Raw genomic sequence first — 25,820 nt, forward strand, 5'->3', positions numbered from 1 at the left:
CCTGGCTTTGCTTCCCCCCCCCCACTTCTCCCAAAAGGCTTAAGTTCCCCTGCAGCCTGGCTGAGTGCCCGGCCTCCCTTTGGGACCCTCTGGGCCCTTAAATGATGAAATCTCTTTTCCCCAGGAGGTGGGGGAGCTCTACGTGGTCTCCAGGTTCTTTGTGGAGGAATGGCGGAAGTTTGTGAGGTGAGCCGCCTTCCTCCTCCTCCTCCTCCGTCACAAACCCCGCTCCCTTCTATCCCTGAGGACGTTCCCTAGTTGTGTCATGAAATGTCCTGGAGAGAGCAAGCAAGCTCAGAGAGCACCAAGGACCCCACAGCTCCCTCCTCCTCCTCCTCCTCCTCCTCTTCCTCCTCTCCATAAACCCCACCCCCTTCTAGCACTGATGACGTTCCTTGGTTGGGTCACAAAACATCTGCAAGAAAACCACCCAGCTCAGAGGGCAGCAAGGACCACACAGTTCCCTCCTCCTCCTCCTCCTCCTCCTCTCCACTTCCTCCTCCTCCTCTCCACTAACCCCATCCCCTTCTAGCACTGATGACGTTCCTTGGTTGGGCCACAAAACGTTGGCAAGAAAACCACCCAGCTCAGAGGGCAGCAAGGACCACAAAGTTCTCTCCTCCTCCTCCTCCTCCTCCTCCTCCTCCTCCTCCTCCTCCTCCTCCTCTCCTCCTCCTCCTCCTCCTCTCCATAAACCCCACCCCCTTCTAGCACTGACGTTCCCTAGTTGGGTTATGAAACATCTGCAAGAAAATCACCCAGGACCCCACAGTTCTCTCCTCCTCCTCCTCCTCTTCTTCCTCTTCCTCTTCCTCCTCCTCCTCCTCCTCTCCATAAACCCCACTCCCTTCTAGCCTGATGACGTTCCCTAGCTGGGTCATGAAATGTCCTGGAGAAAGCAACCAAGCTCAGAGAGCACCAAGGACCCTACAGTCATTGTCGCCCTCCCACTCTTCCCTTCCATGTAGGGCAGCTCTCCTGGGAACGGCTCCTCCATCCCTTCCACATCCTTTGGTTCGCTCGTGTTGCCCACTCCTTTCTCCCTCCCACCCCTCCGTTCCTTTCGACTCCCACGCACGGGCCTTCCCCCCCCTCCCCATTTCTGCTAGCCAAAGGGAGTCTGCAACGCGCCCGCCCTCCTTTTTTCTTGCCTTCCACCAGGAGGCCCACCCGATGCAGTCCCGTCTCTTCCGTCGGAAACCGGGAATTGCTGTGCCCCCACGGGGGCTGATGTTCACCGTTGCGTCCCATGACCAAGGATGACTCTAAACTGTGAGTGTCTTCCTTCCGGCGCCTCCCCCCCCCCCCCCCCCCGGAAAGCTGGATAGAAGAGCCAAGTGGTTCAGGGCACCGGGGGCGGGGGGTGTCTCTGCAGCTCCAGCAGGGTAACACCCACACACATACACACACCAGACGGCCTTTGCACAAGGCATTCGGCCTTCCCTTCCCCCCCCCCCCCGACTCTTCCCTGGTGACCGGCTTCCCTGAGGGTCTGGAGGTGCGAGGGGGCTGCGTGGCTGGCCTTTGAGAGAAGACAGCCGGTTCTGCTTCTTGGCACAGTATAGCTCTGATATGGCCCGACGAATGGGAAAAGATCGGAAAGCTTTTCGTGGTGGATCACGCCATCCGAGTGATCAGGAGGGAAGCCCCCCAGGAGAGCGCAGAGCGCCTGCTCTACATGACCGAACCTGGTGAGTGAGCGAGCGAGCAGAAAGGGGTGGGTGGGCAAGAGGAAGTGACACATTGGCATCACGCGCGCTGCTCCCTTCAGCTGTGGGGCACTTCTCGGCAGGCATCAAGTTCGGGTATATCCCACTTCTGAAGCGGCCTGGCGGGTAGCTGGGTCCTGTGGCAGCCTCTCTGCCAGGACTCTCAGAGCAGACACACCAGGGGGAAGAGAAGTGTTGGTTGTCGGCCGCACCTCCTTCCTTTTCCTTGATTTGCCAAGGGCTGCTGCATGTCACCTTTAATTCTTCTACACCCATCGCAGCTGTGACTCACTCTCTCTCTCTCTCTCTCTCTGGTCTGGCATGTTGAGTTTTAATTCCAAGGGCCTTAACTCCAAGGGATTTGTGTTGTGGACCGCCAGCAGAGATTCAGACAGTGAGGAGGTTGGAGGCGGAAGATGGGCTAATCCTGGAGTCTGGGGAAGGCTTTGATGAGGGCTCTGTGTCGGAGGCAGAGAGGTGACCAGGGCCGTCTGACAGTTATCAGCTGCCTTCAGAGTCAGACATCAGTGAGGCAGACGAACAGCTGGAGCCTGTTCCCAGTGTGCACATGCGCAGAGTTGCCAGAGGAAGGGAAAAGCTAAAGAACAGGGGTCTACTTGGGAGGAAGGCCACAGGTGGACGATGAATGGCCCCTCTCAGAGTAAATAAATAGTAGCGAAAGGGGAGTGGAGTTTGCAGGAGACAATTAGTTCACTTAATTGGTTCATAACTCTCCAAGACTCCCTGCTAAATTTTGCAGATATCGGCCTGGCAGCTCTCCAAGCCAGATAAGGTCTATGACTGTAAATCCTCCCTTGAAAGATTTTGCTGGATGTGAATGAGCAGAATTCACAGAAAATTTTAAAAAGGGGGTTTTGTTGGGACCAGGAGTTAGTTTCATGCTCTTAGGAAGCCTCGGTCCGAACAAATTGTGACTCTCTGCCCCACCGCGACAGTCCGTTTCGCTGGCTGAGATCCTGCAGAGCGCACGGCGGTCTGCAGAGACGTGACCCATTTTCCTCCTTGTTCTCTTCCCCCACCCCCAGAGCTGTGCCTGGACTGCCGAGAAGGACTGTTGTACCAGCAGCAGAGAGACCTGCGTGAATACACCCAGGCTACCATCTACGTGCGGAAAGTGGTGGATGATAAAAAGGTCGGTTTAACACCCTACCCCCTCCTCTCCGGCCAGAAAAATCTGGGGATTCAAAGGGTGGGTGAGCTTGAAGAGTTGGTGACGGGCCCAGATACTCTGCTTTTGGGGTTCAGAACCCCACCCCACCCCCGCCTCTGGACCGGAGTCTCAGCAGAACACTCCGTGTCTGTTTCTGCTCCATTAGGCGTCCGATGAACGGAGGGCCCAAAATAGAGCTAATTCTGCTCTTTAGGGCTTTTGTAAACTGGGGTGGATTCATTAAAGGTCGAGTTGCTTCTTTGATGTCACGATCAGTCCCGGCCCTTCAGCAATTCTGTTAAAAGCAAGCGGGGGGGGGGGGAGGACCCCTCCATTTGTGAGATGCCCCTCCCAATGTCAGCCCCAGGCCTTGGCTTTGTCCACCGTGGCTGCATTGCCCCTCTCCCCACACTCCCCCATTCAAAGCCAGCCAGGGCTGCAGTCAAGCAAGGCTGATTTAAACCAAGAGTTTGAGTTCAAAGCGGGGGGGGGGGGGGGGCTTGGGCCCTTTCTGGCTATTTTCCACAGTGCACTTTCTAGAAAACCTTGACCTCTCATGTTTGCATGGCCCTGGATCCCAAAGGTGCTTCCCCCCCCCCCCAAAATGCCACTGGACTTTCTTGGTTTTTCTTTGAAGAGGTTTCGCTTCTCATCCAAGAAGCTTCTTCGGATCTGAAGAAGCAGTTTCTTGGATGAGAAGCAAGAACCATGACCTGGATGACTGAGCATCTGGAGACAGCCCTGTTGGGTGTATCCTTATTTTTGGGGTCTGGGCCCCAAGCTTTGAGTATCTCCCAGGGGTTTGCTATTCGTGAGTTCCCACTCGGTGTGAACATTCAATTCCAAAGAAGAGAATAGTAGAGAATAGAACAGAATACAGAATAGAATAGAACACAGAATAGAATATAGAATGGGAATAAATAGAATAATGAAGGAATAGAATAGAAGAATAGAATAGAAGAATAGAATAGAAGAATAGAATAGAAGAATAGAATAGAGAATAGAATAGAATGTAGAATAGAATACAGAATAGAATAGAATAATGAAGGAATAGAATAGAAGAATAGAATAGAATACAGAATAGAATAGAATATAGAATAGAATAATGAAGGAAACAATAATGAAGAAATAGAATAGATTAGAATAATGAAGGAATGGAAAAGAATAGAACAGAATAGAATAGAATAATGGCGGGATAGGATAACTTTGTCCCTTTTAAATGTACACTAATCTGCATACATTAAAGTGAAATTTCGTTGCATACAGCTCTCAAAAGGTCGCCACCTCCAATATACCCTGCATAATTTAACAGAATAAATAAATAAATATAGATAAATACAGAATTATGCACATTACCCACCTATATTATTAGAGGAGGCTAAGAGCACTTCCTGTCTCTCATCTCCATCCCTTAATGGTATCCCCCCTCTCCCACCCACCCACCAGGTCATGAAGGAAGCTGCTCCGGAGCTGAATGTCAGCAGTTCGGAGGCCGAAGAAGAGCGGGAGGAAGCCAGAGCAGAAGGGGAACACGATCCGGACTTCAACCAAGTAAATTCTGGTCTTGGGGGGGTGGGAATTGAAGCGGTTCTCCGGTGGCTCCGAATTCTCATCCGGAGTTTCCCCCTTGACCTCGGACTGCTGGGCGAGTGGGAAGACTACAAACAATGTGGCGAGGGAGGCGGCATGGCGATTTTTAGAGGCATTCGTGTTAAACCGGGATCGGCCAAACAGAGAGGGGGGTATTTGTCACAGGAAAATGGGGCAGGGGTGTCCTCTATGATCCAGATCCCGATTGCCCCGGGCAGCAGCTCATGTCAGGTGCCAAGCAATGCATCCATCACAAATTGAACTTGGAAGCATTCTGTTTTCTCAAAGTACAAATTTAATTTAGATACACCATATTGGCACTAAACTGGTTGAAAAGCCGGTACTAAAGTTCGCGGGCTTTTCACCGCAAGATACCTTTCAGTTTTCTCAAGTTTCTAAAATAACAGTCACATTGTCCAACCAAGATGGGAGCTGTTGCTTGGCGACATCTCCTCCTCCTCCTCCTCCTCTGGTGAGACAAGAGATTAGAATGTGGTTGACTCATCAGTTTAGGAATTGAGGTTTTGACTGATGGCTCCATCCTCCTTCAGCTCCAACTGTCAAACTGAACATGTCAGAATTCCAAGGATGCAAAAAATCCCACACCCCAAGCTCTCTTGCTGAGGGGTCAACTTGAGGGTTCCCTGGAGGCATCTACAGCTAGTCCTCAACTTACAACTGTTTGCTGAGTGACCTTTCACAGTTACAACGGCACTCGAAAAAGTGACTTTTCCACACTTACGACCGTTTCAGCATCTTGTGATTTTTGGATGCTGGACAACCGACTCACGTTTATGATGGTTGCAGGATCCCAGAGTCACGCGATCGCTCTTTTGCGACTTCCAAGCATAGGCAACAGGGGAAACTGGATTTGCTTAGCGACCGTGTTGCAGATTTAACAACCGGAGCGATCCGCTTAGCAAACGTGGCAAGAAAGGGTGTAAAAATGGGCCTCCTATGACAAACTTTCTCCCTTAGCGACAGAAACCTAGCTGAGATGGCTAAAATATCTGCATATTTTAAGGATCATTCAAACGAGAGATATAAAACTGGAGTGGAAAAGATGGATTGATTATACTCAAAATAAATACGGGACTAAGAAATTTCAGATAGCTTATGACTAAAGAAACCAGGAATGATATAAATTGTTTAGAGCTAGCCTAGCAAGGAGGAGTTAAAGCTCAAGTGAAAGATGTTATTAACTTTTTTCTTTTTAAACTTATTTTAGAATGTTTTTGTTAAAGATTTATACCCTGTATTGGTTCTGGAAGTCCGGGGAGGGTGGGGAAAGTCAATATTTGTAAAGTTTGTTTTTAAAATTTTCATTAAAAAAAAAGAAAAAGAAATGTTGGGCTCCGTTGTTCATCGTAAGTCGGGGACTACCTGTATTGAATCGGTGCAGGGAGATTTTGGAGTCACCCAAAGGGAAGAAGGTTGCTCTAGGTCAGGGGGTCTCGGGATCCCCAGCCCGGCCTTAATCAAAGCAGAGAACCCATCAGGTTGGGGAAGAGGTGGATGGAACTCAGTTTCCCCCCTTCTGGAATCTTCTCGCATCCCAGGCGAACAGCAATGCCAAGCGGCAGAAAGTCTCGCACCCCAACTCCGTGGTCTGTCAGAAGCAGGGCATCCGGCGCAGCACCCGGCACAGGAGGATACGGGGGGAAAAAGCCCTCCTCGTCTCCGCCAACCAGACGCTGAAGGACCTGAAGTCCAGGTGAGGCCACACTCTTCCTGCCCATGCGCACTGGGCCCCCGTTTCTCAGCACAGAAGGAGCATTGCAGCTGCTCGTGTCAAAGCCGTTCTCCGTGGCCTTCGAGCCATTCAGGAAGCAGAGAATGCCAAGGGGGGGGGGTCGGAGTTCTGCAGAAGAAAGGTGTGTGGGGTGTGTGTCCCCAGGTGGGCAGGTCCTCCCTGCTGGGAAGCTCACCTGTTCAGCTAGCATTGGCGTTCTAAGTAATGCACCCATAAGAAAGCAGAACTCCGAGGCAGGCAAATTCCTCAAGGAACAATTAATTGGATACATCCTATTGGCACAACTGGTGAAAACCAACCCCGAAATGTCCCGCGGCTTTCACCTAATTAAAAAGTAAATGCTTCCCTTTTCCCCCAAAGTCCCTGGTCACGCTGTCCAATCCAGCTGCTGGCCAGTTGCTTGGTTACTTTGCTCCTCCTCTGACCAGCCACCTGTGAGAACGTCCTTGGTTCCCACAGGAAAACTTCATTGTTTTGGCTAAAAAAAAACCCATCCAGCTATTTCCCCCCTCCTCGGTTGTGTGGCAACCCTGAAGCCTCCAAGATGGCCTCATTTCAGGGTGTCTCACCGTGTGTCTTTGGCGCAGATCATGCACGCTTTCTCTGTGGCTCCCTTCGACCAGAACCTCTCGATCGACGGGACCGTGCTGTCCGACGATGTGGCCACGCTGGGCAGCCTGGGGGTCACTCCGAGTCTGTGGTTCTGTTGAAGGTGAGCGAGTCACGGCCCTCGATGCAGCAGACCTGAGGGGGTTCTCCCAAATTTTGCCCATGGCTGCTGCTCTGCTTCAACTCAGAGGGTCAGACGGAGGTCCCATGGGGGTGTGGTGTGTCCCTGTTCCTCTCATGAGGGCGTTGCAAAAGCCGGGGAGCGCTGGAGTGTGAGTGTGTGTGCCACCTTCACACCAGGGGTGGGATTCTACCGATTCGGATCGGTTTGTGCGAACCAGTTCACTCTCACGAGCAAGTGGGCTCGCCCTGTGCTGTACCAACCTTTATCATCTCAGCTGAGTCGCACGGAGTATTGCCGCGCCTCAGCTGTTTTCCTTCCCAAGCTGTAATCCGGAATGTCAGCCTTCTCTAAGCTATTCGTGCGCGCGCTCAGCGAACCAGTTTTTTAACCGGTACGATCCCACCCCTGCATCTTAACCATCTTCAAACACCCGGTTTTCCCTCCTCCCCCCAAAACAGGCCGATGAGCCAATTGTGGATTACGCGGCGATAGATGACGTTATGCAAGGTAACCTCCCTCCTCCGGCATTCCTGGTTTCCCTCCCCAAGCACTGCGGGGCGGAGGGTGGAGGGGCAAAGGCCCTGAATTCTCCTCTACAGCAAAGTAGAGCGTGGTGGGCTCTGGAGGCTTCTTCCCTGACTACGTTTCTCTTCCTTTCCAGTCTGCATTCCGGAGGAAGGTTTTAAAGGTAGGCGGGCCACGCCCTCCCTGTCCAATCTCCATCTCCTCCTCAGACCCCACCACCTCCTTTGCTGAAACTACCCCCCCCCCTTTCCTTGTTTTCTCAGGGACCGGTCTCCTTGGACACTAACGTTCGCTCTTCGGCCAGCCGGCCACTCCTGAAATCGCCCGAATGGGAAAGGATTTTGGGCCCTCGGGGGGGGAAAGCAACCGGCAGCCTCTCAGAGGGACAACCCCCCCTTCAGTCCGGCCACCCCCACGGCCTCATCTTGGTGCAGATTTGGGGAGAGAGAGGACTCCCGAGAGGGGAGCCCCTACTTTGAAGTCCCCCTTGAAACAGATTCTTGAAACAGATTTTAAAAGAGGTTGAAGAAGCCAATGACGGATGGCCTCCTCAGGACGGGAGAGCGGGGAAGCACGTCGGCCCCCAGAGCTCCTCAAGCAGACAGCGGCCAACCCTCTTTCCGGGGACCCCTTCGTGAGCACCACGTCTCCCTTTGGGGGCCGCTGTTCCTGGACCGAGGCATTCTCCCCCAATCGGGGCCTTCTCTCCAGGACAACTTGTGACGTCTGACCAGAGAGGGGCCGATGCGCTCCCGAAGTTTGCAGCCGCTTCCCCCCCCCCCCCAAGTTCCTTTCAGTCCCAAAGCAACGGAGGCCTGGGTTCTTTTTTGGGGGGGGGAGGGCTTGCACATGTAACCCTTCCGAGGCTGTCCCAAGCTGGGCCAGCAGGTGAACAATTCCTGATGGGGGGGGGCGGGGGGGAGAGCAAAAGTGTGGATGTTTTTTTTAGGGTGTGGGTGGGGTGGAGGGGACGGAGGCTCGACATCTCGGCTGTCAATCCAGGACTGTTTGCCGTGAATGGTGGTGGGAGGGGGGGGGGCAGCCCAGCAAGACGGGAGGGCAGGGATGCTGGGCACCTTCCAGGGGGGGTGTTACTTCCTCCCCAGAGCCTGCCTTTCCCAGACCGGTGGGGTGGGGGGGGGGATGGATCCTGCTGAGGTTGCAGCTCTTCACAGAAGTGAAGAGGGGAGGGAAGGGTCGGATTTTCCTGCCCTGCTCTCCCCTTCCCCAGCCTCCCCCCCCCCCCCCCCAACAAGGGCTGCCTGCCTATCTTGGAGGTAGGGGCTGTCCCGCATTTCCCAGACTATCCTGGCCTCTCTATCCCTCCCCTCTCCCCCATGTTCTTTCTCCCTTCTTTCTCTTCCCCCTTTCTCTCCCTCCCTCTCTTTCTCTCTCCCGCGTGCTCTCTCCCTTCTTTCCCTCTCCCTCCTCCCTCTTCTTTCTCCCCTTTCCCTCCCGCCTCCTTTCTTCTCCCCCCCATGCTCTCTCTTCTTTCCCTCTTCTTCCCCCTCTTCCCTCCTTTCCCTCCCTCTCTCTCCCTCCTCTTCCCCCCTCCCTCTTCTTTCCCTCTCTTCCCCTTCCCCCTCTCGCTCCCCCTCTCCCTCTTCTTTCCCCCTCTCTCTCCCTTTCTTCTTTCTCCCCCTTCCTTCCCTCCTTTCTCCCTCCCTCTCTCTCCTGCCCCCCCCCTCTGTCTCTCTGGCCAGCCTCCTGGATGGAGAAATTAAGCCCCGGGAAAGCCGTAATGTTACCTGGGAGTCTGACCCGGTCTAGGAGAGGGGTGCCCCAAGCCCTCCCCTCCGTCTGCCTGTGCTGCAAACGTTTTTGGGACTAGTCCTTCAGAGCCTTATTAAAGAGTATGTACACATGGTCAGTTTTCTTTGTATCGTATTGCCTTGCATAAAATATGTTCTTTTTCCCACTCAGCTCTTCGGGCATCGGCTCTGTGCTTCTGTTTTTTTTAAAATAATCTTCTAAAATCTCTCTGGGATCAGGCTTGGGAGTCAGAGTGACCGCTGTGCCCTCCCTCCTTCCCTCTCCGCCACCTCCGTCTCAGGTATCCTGTTGTAATTAAAGGGCACCAGTTGGTACCCTGCCTCTCTGCCCAGCGACTCGAGGTGTGGCGACGCAGAGGAGGAAGGTCGTGCCGTCCAGAGAGTCATTCGGACATCACGTGGTTGCGCATCGCCACGCTGGTCGGCTCTTGGGAATGTCCCATTCGGATGGCGTCGAGGGGGGGTGTCTCTCCAGCCCATCTGCCCAGGAATCGCCTAATAAACAATTGCCCGCAAACTGGCAGCTTGGCATTAAAAGCCAGACCCTTTGAGAAACGTATTGCAGGGCTGACGACAGAACAGCAAAAAGCATTAAAAGTCATTTTTTTATTTGTAACTCCAGCTCAGAAATAGGCCTTGCTGCTATTTCCTGTCGGTCGAAAGGTTCTGCCAGCAAAAGGCACACAGTAGGCAGGTGCCAATCTTTTGCTTTGCCCACCTCTCGCCCGTTAAAAGCAATGCCCATTCTCAGGCTGCTGCCTTTCCCCCCCTGTTTGTAAACACTCCACCCCCCCCTACACACACACACACACACCATCCCTCCCCCTGCCAGGGACTGGCAGCCTGTCTGGGGTCAAAGTCCCTCAGCCTCTTGGCGTGGGCGTCTGTCCGTCCGTCCATCTGTGGCACTTTTTCACTGTTGCCTGGAGCCCTAGTACGCCTCTCTGGCCGGGGACGATGGAAGGTGCCGTCCCAGGTCTGAACAGGTGCCAGGGTGGCGATGCTGCAGCCTCTCTTTAACCCGGGTTGGGTCCTGAGTGGGGGAAAAATGGGACGGGGAGGGGGAGGCAGGAAGAAGATGAGGGGGGCTCCATTTTGCAGGATATAAAGATTTTAGTGCAGGTCATGAAAAATGGGGGTGGGGGGGGTATCCCCCAGCCAATAATAGCAGAGAGGCTGGGAGACTTATGGGAGGGTGGGTGGGTGGCATTTCGTTTCCCCCTTAAACCGGCTGGATTTGGAACAATGAGGACTGGAACCTTTTCTTTTTAGCCCTTGTGCAGAAGAAACAATTGATTTGGTGCAGGAAATCAGAAATAGGGAAAACTCTAGGGCGGCCCCCACCCCAATTCCCAGTCTTTCCCCTCCCTGTGCTCCCCCCCCCTCTAAACCCAGAGGCTGCCAGGGCAGGAGCACCGGGTAGCAGCGCGTTCCGCAGGGGGCAAAGACCTTTTTTACCTACCCCCCCTCCCCTCCTTTCCTTTCCCGAGCCTGAGAGGCGGGCACGAGCATCTCCGGGCACGCGCCCCCTCCATCCCTCCTCCTGCTCCTGCGGCGGGCGTCCAATGGGCACGCGCGGAGGGGGCCGGAGCTGGCATTGCGCGAAGCGAGAGCGGCTCCTACCCGGCGGAGGCGAGACGAAAACGGCGGCGGCTCCGGTCGGTAGGTCTCTCTCGCTCTCTCTCTCTCCCTGCTTCCTCCAAGGCCGTCCGCGTTTCCCAGCTGCCAGGCTTGGACGCTTTGCGGGCGGGAGACCCCAGCCCCCCCCCCAACGGCACCCTCGGTGCAGGAGAAGGATGAGACCCCCCACCCAGCCTCCCATCTGCCCCCGCACCGGGCAAAGGCTTGGCCGCTTTGCAGAGCGCGGAGACCCCAGCCACCCCTCTTGGGGCAGCAAAGGGAGGAGACCCCCCCCCACTCAGCCTCCCCCCATCTCCCCCTCCCTTTCTCCAGTCCTTCCCATCCCTCCGCATCCTCTGGAAGGAGAGGACCAGGTTGGCATCCGCGGAGGAGGGGGCACCTGCCGGACCTCCCCCCTCCTTGCGCTGGAAGAGACGGGAGTCTCTTTTTAAGAACGGAGGTCTCGGTCTGAAGCTCCCACCCACCCACTCACCCTCCGCCCGCTTGTGTTGGCGACGCGTGCCCGAGTCTGGCTGGCAGCCAGGCAGAGCATCGCCCGGGGCCCTCGGAGTCTCGGGCGGTTTTGGAGGGGTCTCGCCTCCCCTCTGTGGGCTGGAAACACCCCCCCCCCTCCTCATCCCGCTTCCCCTGGTCTGCCGCGGCGCTTGGCTTGGGAGGGGGCTGCGGGCGGAGGAGTGGGCAGCAAAGGGGCTTGGAGGTTGGTTGCGGGAGGAGGGGGGAGAAAGAGAGTTTCCCCGGAGTCCGGTAGGGGGCGTCTTCCTCCCTCCCTCCTCCCGTGTGCTTGGGCAGGTAGAGCCTCTTGAAGGGCACGGAAGGTTGTGCCAGGTAGGAGGGCATCGATATAGCTGCCTCATTATCAGTCCCGATCCTGGATGGCTGACGGGGGGTGGTTTGGGGGCGAGGAGGAAGAGGAGTCTTGTAAGAGGGGCTTGAGAGAGACTGGCAGGCGCCCTGCGAAACAAACTGTGCCCGGCCTCTGCCCGCCTTGCTTGCCACGTGCCCCCCCTAGCCTCGTGCCTCCCCCCCCCATCCCTTCTGCCTGCCGCACTTCTATGAGGGGAGGGGGGAGTCTCTGACCTCCCTTTCCTTTCCCCGCGGGTGAAGAAACGGGGGGGGGGCTGAAGAGGAGGAGGAGGAGGAGGGTGGCACAGATGCCTTGTCTTGGAAAATGTCCCCCCCCCATAACAGGGGCTCTGTGCTTTTCCTTGCCAGGGGTCCTGGAGGTTTCATTTACCCACAGGATGCCGTGCCAGCTCTCACACCCTGGGCCCAGGGTCCCCTCTGCCCTCCCTGTTGCCTTGCCCGCTTCCCTGCCCTTCCCCCGGTGGCTGAGAGTTTCCTTCTGCCCGTGTTCGCTCTTGTTCAATCCCCCATCCCCCCCCAAGCAGTTCCTTTTTATTCAGCTCCGGCATCCTTCTGCCAGATTGGAAAACGTGGCCCACACTCCTCGGCGGCTTCACACCTCCTACCAACCACCCGCTACCCCAATACGCCTGGCAACGTTTCCCTGCCAGGCTTTGTCTCCAGAAACAGGGAAGGGGGGGGGTATATGCCAGCTCTTGCCCGCCTGTCTCATCCGGATCTGTTGTCACGAGCTCATTAGCCAGGCAGGTTCTCCGGCCTCAGTCTTCCCATCTGTAGTAATGGGAGATCTCCTAGGCTGAATTGGGCAGGAACGGGGTGGAAGGGCCCCAGGCCCAGCTTCCTTGCTATATGACTTATTATGGGCATCCTGCCCAGGGCCACCGGTGGGGCACAAAGATGCCAAGTCCCGGGCTCTGTTGGTTTGGCTTGTCTGTTAAAGCTGTTCTGAATTTTAAAACCTCACAACCAGGTGTGCTGGGAGTTGAACCCCAAAGCCCACCCCTCTGCCCGCTTGGATCCATCGTCCCCTTCCAGAGCCCACCCACCCCCTTCTGGCCCTGGTGAACTGCAGCCTGCATTGTGTTACGGGAATACAGGTTGTGTTGTTGTTTTTCTCTCTGCAAAGAGGAACACGCCTTTGTGTTGTGCCCGTTGACGTGGGTGGGTGGGTGTGCTCGGACCCCGCTGGGTGTACTCTGGCACCTCATTTGCCAAAGAAAACCTGCTGCTTGGCTGAGTGGGGGTCGTCTCAGGTGCTTGGGGTGGGTGGGTGGTGTTGGGGAGAGGCACACGCCAGGCGCGTGGCTGCGCCTAGCACGAGCGGTGGGAAGGAAGCCGTCGAGGGACGCTGTCCACGGTGCTACTCACACCGCGCGATGCCTCTGCTGTGCTTGCTCCCTTCCTCACTCAGCTGGAGCAACGCCTGGCATTCTCCAGTAGGGGGCGATCGCGGACTGGGAGCCAGCCATGCTGCCTGTCCCATGTCCCCCACCTAGAGGGGAGGTTTGTACTGGCAAAGTCACAACTTCTGAAGTCTGGGAAGAGATTGGCTGCCTTGGGGGGGGGGGGTCACTCTCTGTTGGGCCAAGCCTTCTGGGGAATGGGGAGGGGGGTGATTTTGGCTGCCCTAAAGAGGCAGGGATGCGGTGGCTCAGCAGCTAAGACGCTGAGCTTGTCAATCAGAAAGGTTACGGTTCGAATCCCTAGCACCACATAAACGGAGTGAGCTCCTGTGACTTGTCCCAGCTTCTGCAGTTCGAAAACACGTAAAAAAATGCAAGTAGAAAAATAGGGACCACCTTTGGTGGGGAGGTCACAGTGCTCCATGCACCTTCGGCCTTGAGTCATGCCGGCCACATGACCACGGAGACGTCTTCGGCTTTGAAACGGAGATGAGCATCGCCCCCTAGAGTCGAGAATGAGTAGCACATATGTGCGAGGGGAACCTTTATCCTTAAAGAGGCGGGACATTCTCCTTGTTTAGTGGTGTTTTGATGGAGAGGGAGAGGAGGTGGTCCCCCTCCCTCCCCATTACAGAGGGATTCGGCTGGACCCTTTGTGTGTGTTGGGGTGGGGGTGGAGGTTTCCGTGACTTGGGAGTGTTTGGGCTACGAAGTTCCCTGCATTGGGGCATCTGGGTCTCCCTTTGTCCATGGGACTCTTCCCTCGCTTTCGACCCCAAGGGCTGTTAGGAAGGGTGCTTGGGTTAGAATCCAGCTGTGAAGGGAACAGATGTGTTTCAAGAGCAAAAGAAAGGCACTCTGCACATGTATAAGAGCCTCTCTTTTTTTCTTTCCACCTGTAAGGGTAGGGTGGGTTCCGCTTGCCCTGTTCCTGGGCCAGTCTCCCTGCTTGAGTTTGGGGTCTGCCCATTGCCCTTCCCAGCCCCCTCTTTGTGTCCTCCCACCTTGGGAGGCCATGGGGGGGGTAGAATCCCTTGCACAGAAAGAGGAGAATTATGTCTTTCAGTGTCTGTCTGTCTGTCTGTGTCTGTCTCTCTCTTTCTCTCTCTCTTTCCCTCCTCTGTCTTTCTGTCTCTCTTTCTCTCCTCTGACTCTTTGTCTGTCTCTCTTTCTACTCTCTGTCTCTCTCTCTCTCTTTCTCATCTCTCTCTGACTCTCTTCCTCTCTTCCGTCTCTCTCTCTCCTCTATCTCTCTCTCTTCCTCTCCTCTGACTCTTTGTCTCTCTCTCTCTCTATTCTCTGCCTGCCTATCTGTCTCTCTTCCTCTCCTCTGTCTCTCTTTTTCTCCTCCGTCTCTGTCTATCTGTCTGTCTGTCTCTATCTTTCTCTGCTCTGTCTGTCTCTCTTTCTCTTCCTCTCCTCTGTCTCTCTGTCTCTCTCTCTGTCTCTCTTCTGTCTCTGTCTGTCTGTCTCTCTCTTTCTCTCCCTCCCTCTCCTCTGTCTCTCTGTCTGTCTGTCTCTGTCTCTCCGTGTGTGTGTGTGTGTGTGTGTGTGTGTGTGTGTGTGTGTGTGTGTGTTTCTCTCTCCCTTTCCCCCTCCCTCCCTCTCTCTCTCTCATACACACAGAGAGGGGGGGAGGGCCATGCTGTGTCTGGGGCTGCAGGGCAGCAAAGGGTGCACTGCAGGAGACGCTCCGGGCCCTCCCCCAGCTGCCCAGGGCCGAGAGCGAGAGAGACGCTTGATGGGAGGGCACTGGCAGAGACTGGCACCAGCCGAAGGCCTGACAGGCAGGGAAGCTGAGCGGCTCCTCTGCCCTCCGGGGATGCTGGCTGGCTGGCAAACCAAGTGCCCTGAGGCCGTCTGCAGCCACCCAACCAGTTTGGACTGGCGGGAGGGGCCAGCCAGGCCCTCCCCCTTTCTCAGCCGGGCTCCCAGCGCGGCCAGCCGCACTCCGGGAGACAGGATGGGCTCCCGCAAGCGAAGCTTCACCTTCGGAGCCTACGGCGGGTGAGTGGGTGAGGGGTTGGTGAGCGGGGGGTTGCATCCCTGGGGTGGGGTGGGGGCAAACCAAGCCTCTCTCCCTCCTGCCATTCCCAGACCGGCATTCCGATCCTGCGTGTTTCCCACCCCCACTACCCCAGGGCAGGCAGGCTGCTTGCCCTGCCTCAGTTAGCCCCTCGCTTTGTCCCGCCTGGTGCTGTGCCAACAAACTTGCAATTAAGGCAGTTAATAAGCCTTTTAAAAAGAGGGCACCCCCCCCCTTTTCCCTATTTGCTGGCACCCCCTGGCACGAAACGAGACACCCAGCAGCCTCCCTGGAGCATCCTGATCTCGGGTCCTGCGTGAATAGAAGCCGTTGCCCCAAACTGGCTTTTTTAAGGACTGGAAGGAAACTCCCCACCACCACTATACCCCACTGTCGCCCCCCCCCCACCCCATGAAAGAGAGAAAAGAAAAGAAAAGCTAGACAAATGGATGGAAAGAAGAGAATATAAAAGAAGTGGAGATTCAGAGAAACCAAGAGAGAAAATGGTTAGGAAAAGAGGAGAAAGGAGGAGAATATAAAAGAAGTGAAGATTCGGGGAGACCAAGAGAAAAGGGTTAGGAAAGGTGGAAAGAAGGGAAAGGATTTACCAGTGGAATAAAATGAAATTGTTAATGGCATTTAGTTAATAGGATGCGAGGATAATGTGTGGATAATTAACTAAGCGAACTGTTTATTAAAATCTGAGGATAGGTGCGATCTATAGTAAAAAAAAAAAAGAATTATAGAGGGAAATGAAAATGTTAAACTCGATCAATTAGGAGGGGCAAATAACGACATTGTTTCATAAGAAGAAATTAAACCCAAGAGGAAAAATAGGGAAAGAAAATAATCATAATTGGAAATGGGAACCTGATGTCAAATGAACTATGCACATGTTAAGGGGGGGGGGGGAAGCACTGTGTTTATAAAAGAAGTGAAATATATAACAAAACATTGAAAAAAAACTTTGTTTCAGAAAGAGGGGAGGGGGCTCTGTAGCTCTTCTGTTCCTCCCACCCTCTCAACCAGCTGCTAGAAAAACCTTTTGTCTCTCTCAACATCCAAATTGGGGGGGGGGTTGTCCTGCTTGAGTTTGAGCTCGTTCCGTGCCCCCCCCCTAACTCCCCCCACCGCCAAGCCGCCTCTTCTCTTGGGACAAGGCAGCTCCTGTTCTCCCAGCTGGGGAATTTCCCCCGTGGGAGGGGCAGAGATGCCCAGTTTTTTTGGGGGGGGGAGGCAGTCCGTTGACTTCTGATTCGATGACCCTCTTGGTACAAAATGGGTAGGGGGCTGCTGTGAAACCACCACCCCCGAACCAGCTATGGGAATGTGGGGGGGGGGAAAGCTGGTAATGGGGGGGGTTTGATTCATTGTCCACCCCCCCCAAGTGATGTGGCCTGGTTCATCTCATGCCCCCTCTCCCCAATTCAACAATACTTTTGCTTCCAGATGGGAAGGGAGATATTTCAAATCTCATTGTACATAACGCTGTGCACTGATTATTATTATTATTATTATTGTTGTTGTTGTTATTATTATTATTACATACTTTATTCATTAAACATGCAACTCAGCCAACTGAACATTCAAAAATGCATTACAAATACCAGTAACTGGTGCTAATGGTTGATAAGGTTTGCTGCCAGCATTATTATTGTTGTTGTTGTTGTTGTTGTTGTTATATTTTCAGGGGAAGAGGCTTGGTGCCCCTCCAAAAAAACAGGGCCCCTTTATTCGCTACCCAGGCTCTGCCATGCTTCACAGGAGTCCCACCTGCTGGGGAGGGGGGGGGTCCCAAGAGCCGAGGTGGCGCAGTGGTTAGAGTGCAGTATTGCAGGCCATTTCAGCTGACTGCTATTTGCAGTTCGGCGGTTCAAATCTCACCGGCTCAAGGTTGACTCAGCCTTCCATCCTTCCGAGGTGGGTGAAATGAGGACCCAAACTGTGGGGGCGATATGCTGACTCTGTAAACCGCTTAGAGAGGGCTGAAAGCCCTATGAAGCGGTATATAAGTCTATTGCTATCCCAGCTCACCCCTTCCCTTCCTGCGAAATCCCCGTTAACACAGCTCATCCCTTCGTGTCTGCGCCAGGACGGCGAGGGTAGGCTGCCCTTGAAGGTGGAGGCTCCACCACCATCACACCTGGGATTGCTGCATCCCAGGAAGGGAGGGAGAGGGGGAGGGAGAGGGGGGCTTCCTGCCAGAGCTGCGGGTGGTGCAGGCTTAATCGCTCAATCCTGCCCGCTTCCCTAGTTCAACTCCAAACAAGACGACCGGTTCTCGGGCCGGCTAAACTGGTTTGCAAACTCGGCTAAAGAAACCCTAAACAGGCCTTGTTTGTTTCCCGGCCTTCGGTCTACACTTGGCTTGGAGAGAGGGGGGGCGCATTGGTGCCAAGAGGGTGAGGGGGGGGGCTCGTTTGGTGAAGAGGGACGGTGGGCACCACTGTAGAGGCAACCGCAAGATCGCTGGCGTTGCTTGGCTCCGGATGCTGAAGCCGTTGCCTCTTTTCTCTCTCTCTCCCCCTCAGGGTGGACAAGACGACCATCTACCCCTGGAGCCTGCGGTGAGTACCACCCCGGCACGGGGCACAAGAGGAGCCCAGCTTGGCTCTAGGGGGTGGGGGGTGGGCAGTGGGCAGCATCGCTCAGAGCTTTTCAGTCAGAAAGCTGGCACAAGATGGCATCGGGATTTTCGCCCTTGGCCAAGCTGAGGAGGGCAGTGCCAGGGTTCCTGGCCTGGGTTGGTACATGCACCGTGGAGGAAAGACCCCTCCCAAGCTGCCCCCCAGCCAAAAAAATGTTCCTTCCCTCTGTGGAGGCATCTTTTCCAAATCATAAAATGCTTTTGTTCTCTTCTGTTGGAGATGCATCTCTCTCTCTCCCTCCAATCCTCCCTTCCTCTCCTCTCTCCCTCCCTCTCCCTCCCTCCCTCTCTACTCTCCCTCCCCCCTCTCTCTCCCCTCTCTCCTCTTTCTCCCTCCCTCTCTACTTTCTCCCTCTCTCTCTCCCCCCTCTCCCCCCTCTCTCCTCTTTCTCCCTCCCTCTCTACTCTCTCTCCCTTTCTCTCTCTCCCCCCTCTCTCCCACTCTCTTTGAATTGAATTGAATTGAATTTATTAGGTTTCTATGCCGCCCAATCCCGAAGGACTCCGGGCGGCTTACAGAATAAAAAAGAAATTAAAAGAACTTAAAAACAATAGGAACACAAAGTTAAAAAAAGAACGCAACAAACACCAATCAGAAGGCCTGCCGGAAAAGCCAGGTTTTAATGGCTTTGCGAAAGGCCATGAGAGTGGGCAGGGCCCGGATCTCTGGGGGCAGCTCATTCCATATGGCCGGAGCGGCAACAGAGAAGGCCCTACTCCTAGACGCCGCCAGCCGGCATTGTCCTGCTGAAGGCACCCGGAGAAGGCCCATCCTGTGTGATCTTATTGGTCTTATTGATTCCACTCTCTCCCTTCCTCCCTCTCTACTCTCTCTCCCTTTCTCTCCCTCCCTCTGTCCCCTCCCTCTCTCTCCTCTCTCCCTCCCTCTCCCTTTCTCTCCCTCCCTCGGTCCCCCCCCCTCTTCTCTTTCCCTCTCTCTCCTCTCGCTCCCTTTCCCTCCCTCCCTCCTCCTCCCTCCCTCCTCCTCCCTCCCTCTCTTTCCCTCTCTCCCTCTCTCTCCCCCTCTCTCCTCTCCCTCCCTCCCTCTCCCTTTCTCTCCCTCCCTCTGCCCCCCTCTCCCCCTCTCTTTCCCTCTCTCTCCTCTCGCTCCCTCTCCCTCCCTCCCCCTCCCTCCCCCTCCCTCTCTCCTCTCCCTTCCTCCCTCTCCCTTTCTCTCCCTCCCTCTGCCCCCCTCTCCCCCTCTCTCTCCTCTCGCTCCCTTTCCCTCCCTTCCTCCCCTCCCTCCCTCTCTTTCCCTCTCTCCCTCTCTCTCCCCCTCCCTCTCTTTCTATCCCTCCCTCTGTCCCCCTCTCCCCCTCTTCTCTTTCCCTCTCCCTTTCCCTCCCTCCCTACCCCCTCCCTGTCTCTCCCTCTGTCCCTCTCTGTCCCCCTCTCTCTCCCTCTCTCCTCTCCCTCTCCCTCTCTCTTCCTGCCCACCCAGGTATCTCCTGGCCTAGTCAGGGCTCCAAAGCCATTTTAAAGAACTCTCCTTTCCCTCTTTTGAATTGAATTCAGAGACATATGAATATTCATATGTCTCTGAATATTGAAAGGAGAGTGCCCACTTTGTCTCTGTGTTCCCAAGACATTGGGGGGGGGAGGGCTGCTTTCCAGAGTTCCTCCTACCACTGTTGGCCCTGGAGCTACCTGGGGACCCCCTGCCTCCACCCTCACCTGAGTCCTGAGGGCTCAATCCAAGCCACTCACGGCCCTCATTGGCACAGTGCCCGCCTGAAGTGTTGCTAGGATGCCCTTGCCAGCCTCGCATGAAGAAAGAAGCTGTTGTTTGGCTTTGAGAGGGGAGGCTGCCCCCATAACCAGCAATGCTTGTCAGGCCCTCGGCCTGGTAATTCTGAGAGTCGAAGCCCACTCCCCTCAAAAGTAGCCAAGGTTGACAATAACAATCACAATAAAAAAAAACAAAATTAGACACAGCTAATTATTAGAGGGGAAAATGTTATGATATAGGATATAGTCAAATAAAGAAAGCATAACGATAATACATTATATACATGCTATGAGGACAATATGAGGGAATTGGATGTAAATGGTAAACAGGGATTTGGAAAGGAGGATTAGAATATTTTGGTATTAAATATTATGGATGTTTAGCTAGTATAGGATATGAGGATTTAATGTTAATGGAGGATTTTATAAACAAGTAAATGAAATGCCAGTATGTGGTTATGTATTAAACCTTGGTATATTTTATGACGAAGGATGTTTAATTAATCATAGTCAAATAAAAGTGGAGGTATGATGATGGTAATATAATAAATATCCGAGTTAAGATATTAGAATTAATATGAATTATATTTGATGATGGTGGAAGAGATGCACGAAAGCCTTTTGTAACCAACTGATACACTTTCTACAGTATGTAAAGAAGGAGGATTTCTATGTTTGTTTTGAAAATAAAAATATATTTTAAAAAAGGAAGTAGCCAAACACCAGCCAAGCGAACAGCATCTAGTCACGGGTCATCAACCTTTCGGACCTCAGGGACCATTAAATTCCTAATTTTAAATCCCGCGGACCACTAATATGATTTTTAAAAAAAAGATAAATAGTATTTAGTGGGATATAAAAATGCAAATCACTGTTCTGCATGTGGTGTGAGACAAAAATCATTTTTCAACATAGTAAGGCAGTAATGTAATATATATTATTATTAGAATTAGAGAGGCTAAAAATAGTTTGTAAATGAAACAGAATTTGTAGAAGAGTATTATTATATAGGTATAAAAAAATGATTAACAGCGAAAAGCTAGGAATAAGTAATCTGATCGATGCTTTGAAAGATCATGATTGATGCTAGAAGTGCATATTGAAATATTGAATAATGGATACAATAAATTACGGAGGAACATATAGAATATAAACTGGAACTCTTTCTGCTGGGAATAACCAAGGGGAAATATAGAAAGAAAATTAAATGCCTACTATACACCTGTTGATTACAGCTAGAATAACATTTGCCCAATGCTGGAAACAAAGTAATATCCCCCCAGATGAATTAGTGATTCAGAAAATTTTAGATTGTGCAGAAATGGACAAGTTAACATTAAGATTAAAAGACAAAGAAGAGTTTGAATACTATGAAATTTGGGATAATTGTCTAAATGGTTGCATAACAGGACTAAAGTTAATTCAGCTAAGAAACAATAAAGAAATGTATAGAACTGTAGATGAATGCATAGGAATATAGAAGTGATATAAGATTGATGTATACAGGTATGACAACATAACAATGTTAATGTGATGATTGTAAGATGTTATAGAGTAAAAAAGGCAATTTAAAAATCTGCTTAAAAAAAGGAAATATTGAATAATGAAAAAAGGAAGGATCAGATCTCAGAATATTAGAATGATAGGGAGAAGCGGGGGCTAAAATAGCAGTAGAAATAAGAGAGGGAAAATAGCAGAAACAGATGTTAAGATGACACAATGTAGAGTATAACTATGAGAAGGTTTAGAATTGAAGGACGAGAGTAGAAATTACGTGTTAGCAAAACTAAAAATGACAATGAAATGTAATTACTAGGAATACTACTGTGATGTTTATTGGTATTGAATAAGACACTCGGGAATCAAACCATTCACGCAATGAGATGTATAAAAATGTATAAAAATAAAAACTTTTTTTAAAAAGTAGCCAAGGTTGGGGGGGGGAAATGCTGGTTTAGAACAACATTTCGGACCTCAGGGACCACTAAATTCCTAATTTTAAATCCCGCGGACCATAATATGATTATTATTTTTTTAAAAAGATAAATAGTATTTAGTGGAATATTAAAAAAAAATGCAAATCATTTCTCTGCGGACCACTAGTTCTAGGTTCATAGGGGACACAGCGCTCCCCGTTGGTGCTGAGGTGGTATTGCACCTCTTCATTCTCTCAGCTCCCCCCCCCCCTTGGATTGGAGGTGGGTAGGTTTGAGGGTTTTGGAAGCCCCCTTTAAAAGGGGGAGGGTCCCAATCCAAGCTGCATCCCAGCTGTGATGGTCAGACTCCGCCCACTTCCTTTTGGGAAGAGGGATCGCCCCCTGGTGGCCTCCTGTGGGAATGCCTGACTCCTTTAGCGAGGCAGAGAACTGGGCTGGCAGAGTTTTTGCGAAACGTTGCCCCGTTTTGGCAGGGGGCGCCGAGGGTGAGTTGGGGAGGGGGGGAAGACAAGGCTGCAGCACTCAGGTTCCCCATCTTTGTGTGGGGATGGGTGCTCATCCTTCCAGGGAACCCCTCTTCAGGGCTTTCTGGGGGCCCAGCAGGGATGGCCACAGAAGTCCAGCGGGCATCCCTCTCTGGTGCTTAGACTTGGCATTAGAAGCGCCAGGTGGCTCCGGGGCGGGAGGCATCTACTGCCTTGACAACCATATGCCCACTGACATCCCCCCCCCTTCCTCTCTGCGCAGGCGTCTTGAGTTCGACATCCAATTTGCCACCCGCATGATGTGATAGTAATTGCCCATCAATTTAACGGTATCGCGTTGCTACGGAAACTCTGGGGTGCGTGCGATTGGGGGGGGTTTCCTCTGGCCGCCACGGGCCCCCATCTCACCTGAGCGTGGAGCCTCTGAGCATACACCGAGTGTCTTTCAGCCTGGCCCCCCAGCTGGGCCACCTTTGCGTGTAGGGGAAGGAGAGGACCGGTTGCCGATGGATAGCATCGACATCCCGTTGCCAGGGTTACCGAGGATGGATGGGGAGGAGAGCCTAGCTGGGGAAGGGGTCTCATGCTTTTGGGAAGCCCTCCCCTTGAAGGCGTGGCTGGCAGAGACAGGAGGGGAGGCAGTTTCACAGGGTGACTGCCTAAAAAGAGACCCTCCCCACGCAGCTAACGGCGCATGGACCTCTGGTGCGTCCTGGCTCAGTTGGGGGGGGGATGATGCTTTCAAGCCCCCTCCCCAACCACTTTCCCTGCATGGAATGTCCCCTGCTGACCAAGGGATGGGCCAGTGCCCAAAGCTCTTGTGACATCAACAGGCCTGGATTACCCCCTCCCCAGCCCCCCAATAAAGGGTCTGGTTTAGAGAGCTTTTCCTGTGTGGATTTTTTCCCCCCTACAAACTTTTATCTCCTCCCCACCGCAGGAAAAATGATGGGCTGCCCCACTCCTCCTCCAGCGGACCCCTAGAGCTGCCCAGAAGGATCTCCCCCCCTTCGCACCCCACATTTCTCCATCCCAAGGTAAGAGTTTTCGTAGCTGGGGTTTTTTTTTTGAGGAGGGGGGCACGTCCACATTTCTGGTACTCTGTGTCCTAAGTTGTCCTCAGAGCTGAAATGAGGAGGGGGCCTGTGGGAAGTCACCTCCACGATCCCCCTCCCAGGGGGAAGGGAGGGGGAGCTGTTCACCAGACAGGCCTCCTGCAGCCTGGCTGACGGCTTTCTACCAGCCCTGCAGGGTAGGCCTTCTGGTATCTCTCAGGTTGGGAGGAGGGTCCTCAGTTTGGCCCAGAGCTCAGGAGGACCAGAACTAGGGAAGGGTGCCTGGAGTGGAGGCCTTTTCGGATAGCATGAGCCGGTGGAACCGCCTGCCTCATGAAGGTGGCCAGAATAAAAGGCTTGGGTGGGAGTGCCTTCCTTGCTTCCTCCTGCAGGATCTGGGACTGGCCTCCCAGTGCCCGGCTGGGGAAGGCTGGGGAAATCCACGGGGCAGGTAGGAAGCCACTGTGCTCACAAATGGGGAAGGTTTTAGGGTAGGGGGAGGCCTTTCTGGAGCAAGGGAGGGAGGGAGGGGGAGCCAGTTGCCAAGGCAATGTGCCCACCTGCCAATGGGAACCTAGCAAAGGCGGCTGCAGGATCCACAGGGCAGCCCCCTCCTCTGATTTTTTTCCCCCATGGACGCTATCCCCTCTTGTTCGCCTGCCCCCCCCCCTCTGCAAATGGCTCCCTATCGGGTGCTTCCCCAAAAGCTTCCTTTCCCACTTTTCTCCTTCCCCCCTCTTTCCCCCACTCCTCCTTTTTCCTCCTCCTCCTTCCCCTCTCTCCTACTCTTACTTCTCCTTCCTTTCTTCCTCTGCTTTGCCCTTTCTTCCTTTCCCTCCTCATTTCTTCTTCCCCTCTCTTTCCCCCCAACCTCCTCTCTTCTCCTTCTTCCCCTCTCTCCTACTCTTACTTCTCTTCCTTCCTCTGCTTTGCCCTTTCTTCCTTTCCCTCCTCTTCTTCTTCCCCTCTCTTTCCCCCACTCCTCCTCTCTTCTCCTTCTTACCCTCTCTCCTACTCTTACTTCCCTTCCTTCCTTCCTTCCTTCCTTCCTTCCTTCCTTCCTTCCTTCCTTCCTTCCTTCCTTCCTTCCTTCCTCTGCTTTACTTTCTTCCTTTCCCTCCTCTTTTCTCCTTCCCCTCTCTTTCCCCCACTCCTCCTCTCTTCACCTCCTTCTTCCCTTCTCTCTTACTCTTACTTCTCCTTCCTTCCTTCCTTCCTTCCTTCCTCCTTCCTTCCTTCCTTCCTTCCTTCCTTCCTTCCTTCCTATGCTTTACTCTCTCTTCCTTTCCCTCCTCATTTCTTTTTCCCCTCTCTTTCTCCCACTCCTCCTGTCTCTTCCTACTTCCCCTCTCTTACTCTTACTTCTCCTTCCTTCCTTCCACTGCTTTGCCCTTTCTTCCTTTCCCTCCTCATTTCTTCTTCCCCTCTCTTTCTCCCACTCCTCCTCTCTTCTCCTCCTTCTTCCCCTCTCTCCTAACTTCTCCTTCCTTCCTTCCTTCCTTCCTTCCTTCCTTCCTTCCTTCCTGCCTGCCTGCCTGCCTGCTGCCTGCCTGCCTGCCTGCCTGCCTCTGCTTTGCCCTTTCTTCCTTTCCTTCTTTCATCCTCCCTTCTTTCGGTTGTTGCCCTTGATTATTGCCTTCTCTGATGGGTTCTTGGGGTGGCATTTCAGCGATCCCAACTTTATATTTACTTTAAAAAATAATTTTCTCTGTAGCCTTGCTCCCCACCCTCTCCTCGGTAAAGGTGGGCAGTTTGGGGTTGAGCACGGGAGACAGACCAGTATCTCCAGAAGGGGGTCAGCCATAGGGAAGGAGAATGTGGGGAGGGGGCACAGATTTTCCCTAGTCGTCCATTGGCAATTTAGTCCAGAGGAATGTATTTGTGTGTGTCTGTCTGTTGTCTGTCTGTCTGTCTGTCTGTGTATGGTATAATTTGTATAGGGTCTCCCACCTGAGCAGAGGGTTGGACTAGATGACCTACAAGGTCCCTTCTAACTCTTGTTATTCTGTATTCTCCGCATGCCCCAAGGGAAGCCATGAAAGACCCATTCAGCTTTTATTTCTCTTTTAATTCGGCAGCCAAATGCCAGCATTACAGGTGGGATTTGGGGGGGGGGCTGCTCTCCTGTAGCCCCTCTGGGTCCTCAGTTCCCCCCCCCCCAGTGTTGTTTTACCAACATATCTGCCTTTGCTGGTTTGTGCTTTTGGGGGGGTGGTGTAGCTGCAACCCCCTTCCATCCGTGAGGAAAACCATCATCCTCATCCGAGGCTCCCTGGATGGATTCGATGATCCTGGCCGAGCCCCCTCCCCAATGGCAGCCCCCCCTGCCATTCATCCCCTTCAGTTGCCATGGTGACCCTTTGCCCTCCCTCTTCCCTCCTGCCCCCCCTCCCTCTAGAAAGACCTGCCTCCTCCCGGCCCAGCCACCTGGTTGGCGGCCCAATGGCTGCACGGCCAGAGGCCAGGCGTGTGCGGCTTGCCCCTCCCTCCCCTCCCCTCCCCTCCCCTCGGAGGAAGGAGCCAGATCAACCTGGCGGGAGGTGCTGTGCAGCTCCCTCCTCCCTCCCTCCATCCCCTCCTCCCCTGCAGCGCATGGGGAGAAGGATGTGATCTGACCCACCTTGTGTGTAGGGAGAGGAGAGGAGAGGAGAGAGAGAGCCAATGGCGGATCCCCTCCCAAAGCCCCCCCAGTGGAGGGGGGCTGACGAGGACCCAGGGGGCTGGAGTGTGAGTAGCCACTGCTCCAGGGGGCTCCTCAACCCCTTTGGCTCTCCCACCAAG

At 53.5% G+C, this 25,820-nt stretch overlaps 2 protein-coding genes and 1 long non-coding RNA gene across 3 annotated transcripts in view; all 3 read left to right on the forward strand.

Moving 5' to 3' along the window:
- The window catches only part of USP48 (ubiquitin specific peptidase 48), a 33,454-nt gene extending 25,100 nt beyond the window's left edge, over positions 1–8,354 (forward strand). Inside the window, 11 exon segments of the mRNA XM_087702089.1 lie at positions 125–186; positions 1,162–1,272; positions 1,561–1,691; positions 2,756–2,862; positions 4,327–4,431; positions 6,030–6,178; positions 6,783–6,913; positions 6,916–6,935; positions 7,415–7,463; positions 7,618–7,644; positions 7,745–8,354. Of these exon segments, the coding sequence (XP_087558215.1) occupies positions 125–186; positions 1,162–1,272; positions 1,561–1,691; positions 2,756–2,862; positions 4,327–4,431; positions 6,030–6,178; positions 6,783–6,913; positions 6,916–6,935; positions 7,415–7,463; positions 7,618–7,644; positions 7,745–7,767 (915 nt within the window). The 3' untranslated portion in view covers positions 7,768–8,354.
- A 6,753-nt stretch (positions 8,355–15,107) lies between these two features.
- Positions 15,108–23,377, forward strand: LOC148042568 (uncharacterized). Its single transcript, XR_015695128.1, has 3 exons — positions 15,108–15,168; positions 17,719–17,754; positions 22,925–23,377. It is a non-coding gene; the product is annotated as an uncharacterized LOC148042568 (long non-coding RNA).
- Positions 23,378–25,662: 2,285 nt separating this feature from the next.
- Positions 25,663–25,820, forward strand: part of RAP1GAP (RAP1 GTPase activating protein) — a 41,674-nt gene continuing 41,516 nt past the window's right edge. The window contains exon 1 of the mRNA XM_087702091.1: positions 25,663–25,766. Coding sequence (XP_087558217.1) covers positions 25,701–25,766 — 66 coding nt within the window. The 5' untranslated portion in view covers positions 25,663–25,700. The remainder of the gene's footprint in view (positions 25,767–25,820) is intronic.

This window comes from Thamnophis sirtalis, unplaced genomic scaffold (assembly GCF_051295495.1).
Source record: "Thamnophis sirtalis isolate CommonGarterSnake01/CBP01778 unplaced genomic scaffold, rThaSir2_p1.2 scaffold_15, whole genome shotgun sequence".
Taxonomy (NCBI): domain Eukaryota; kingdom Metazoa; phylum Chordata; class Lepidosauria; order Squamata; family Natricidae; genus Thamnophis; species Thamnophis sirtalis.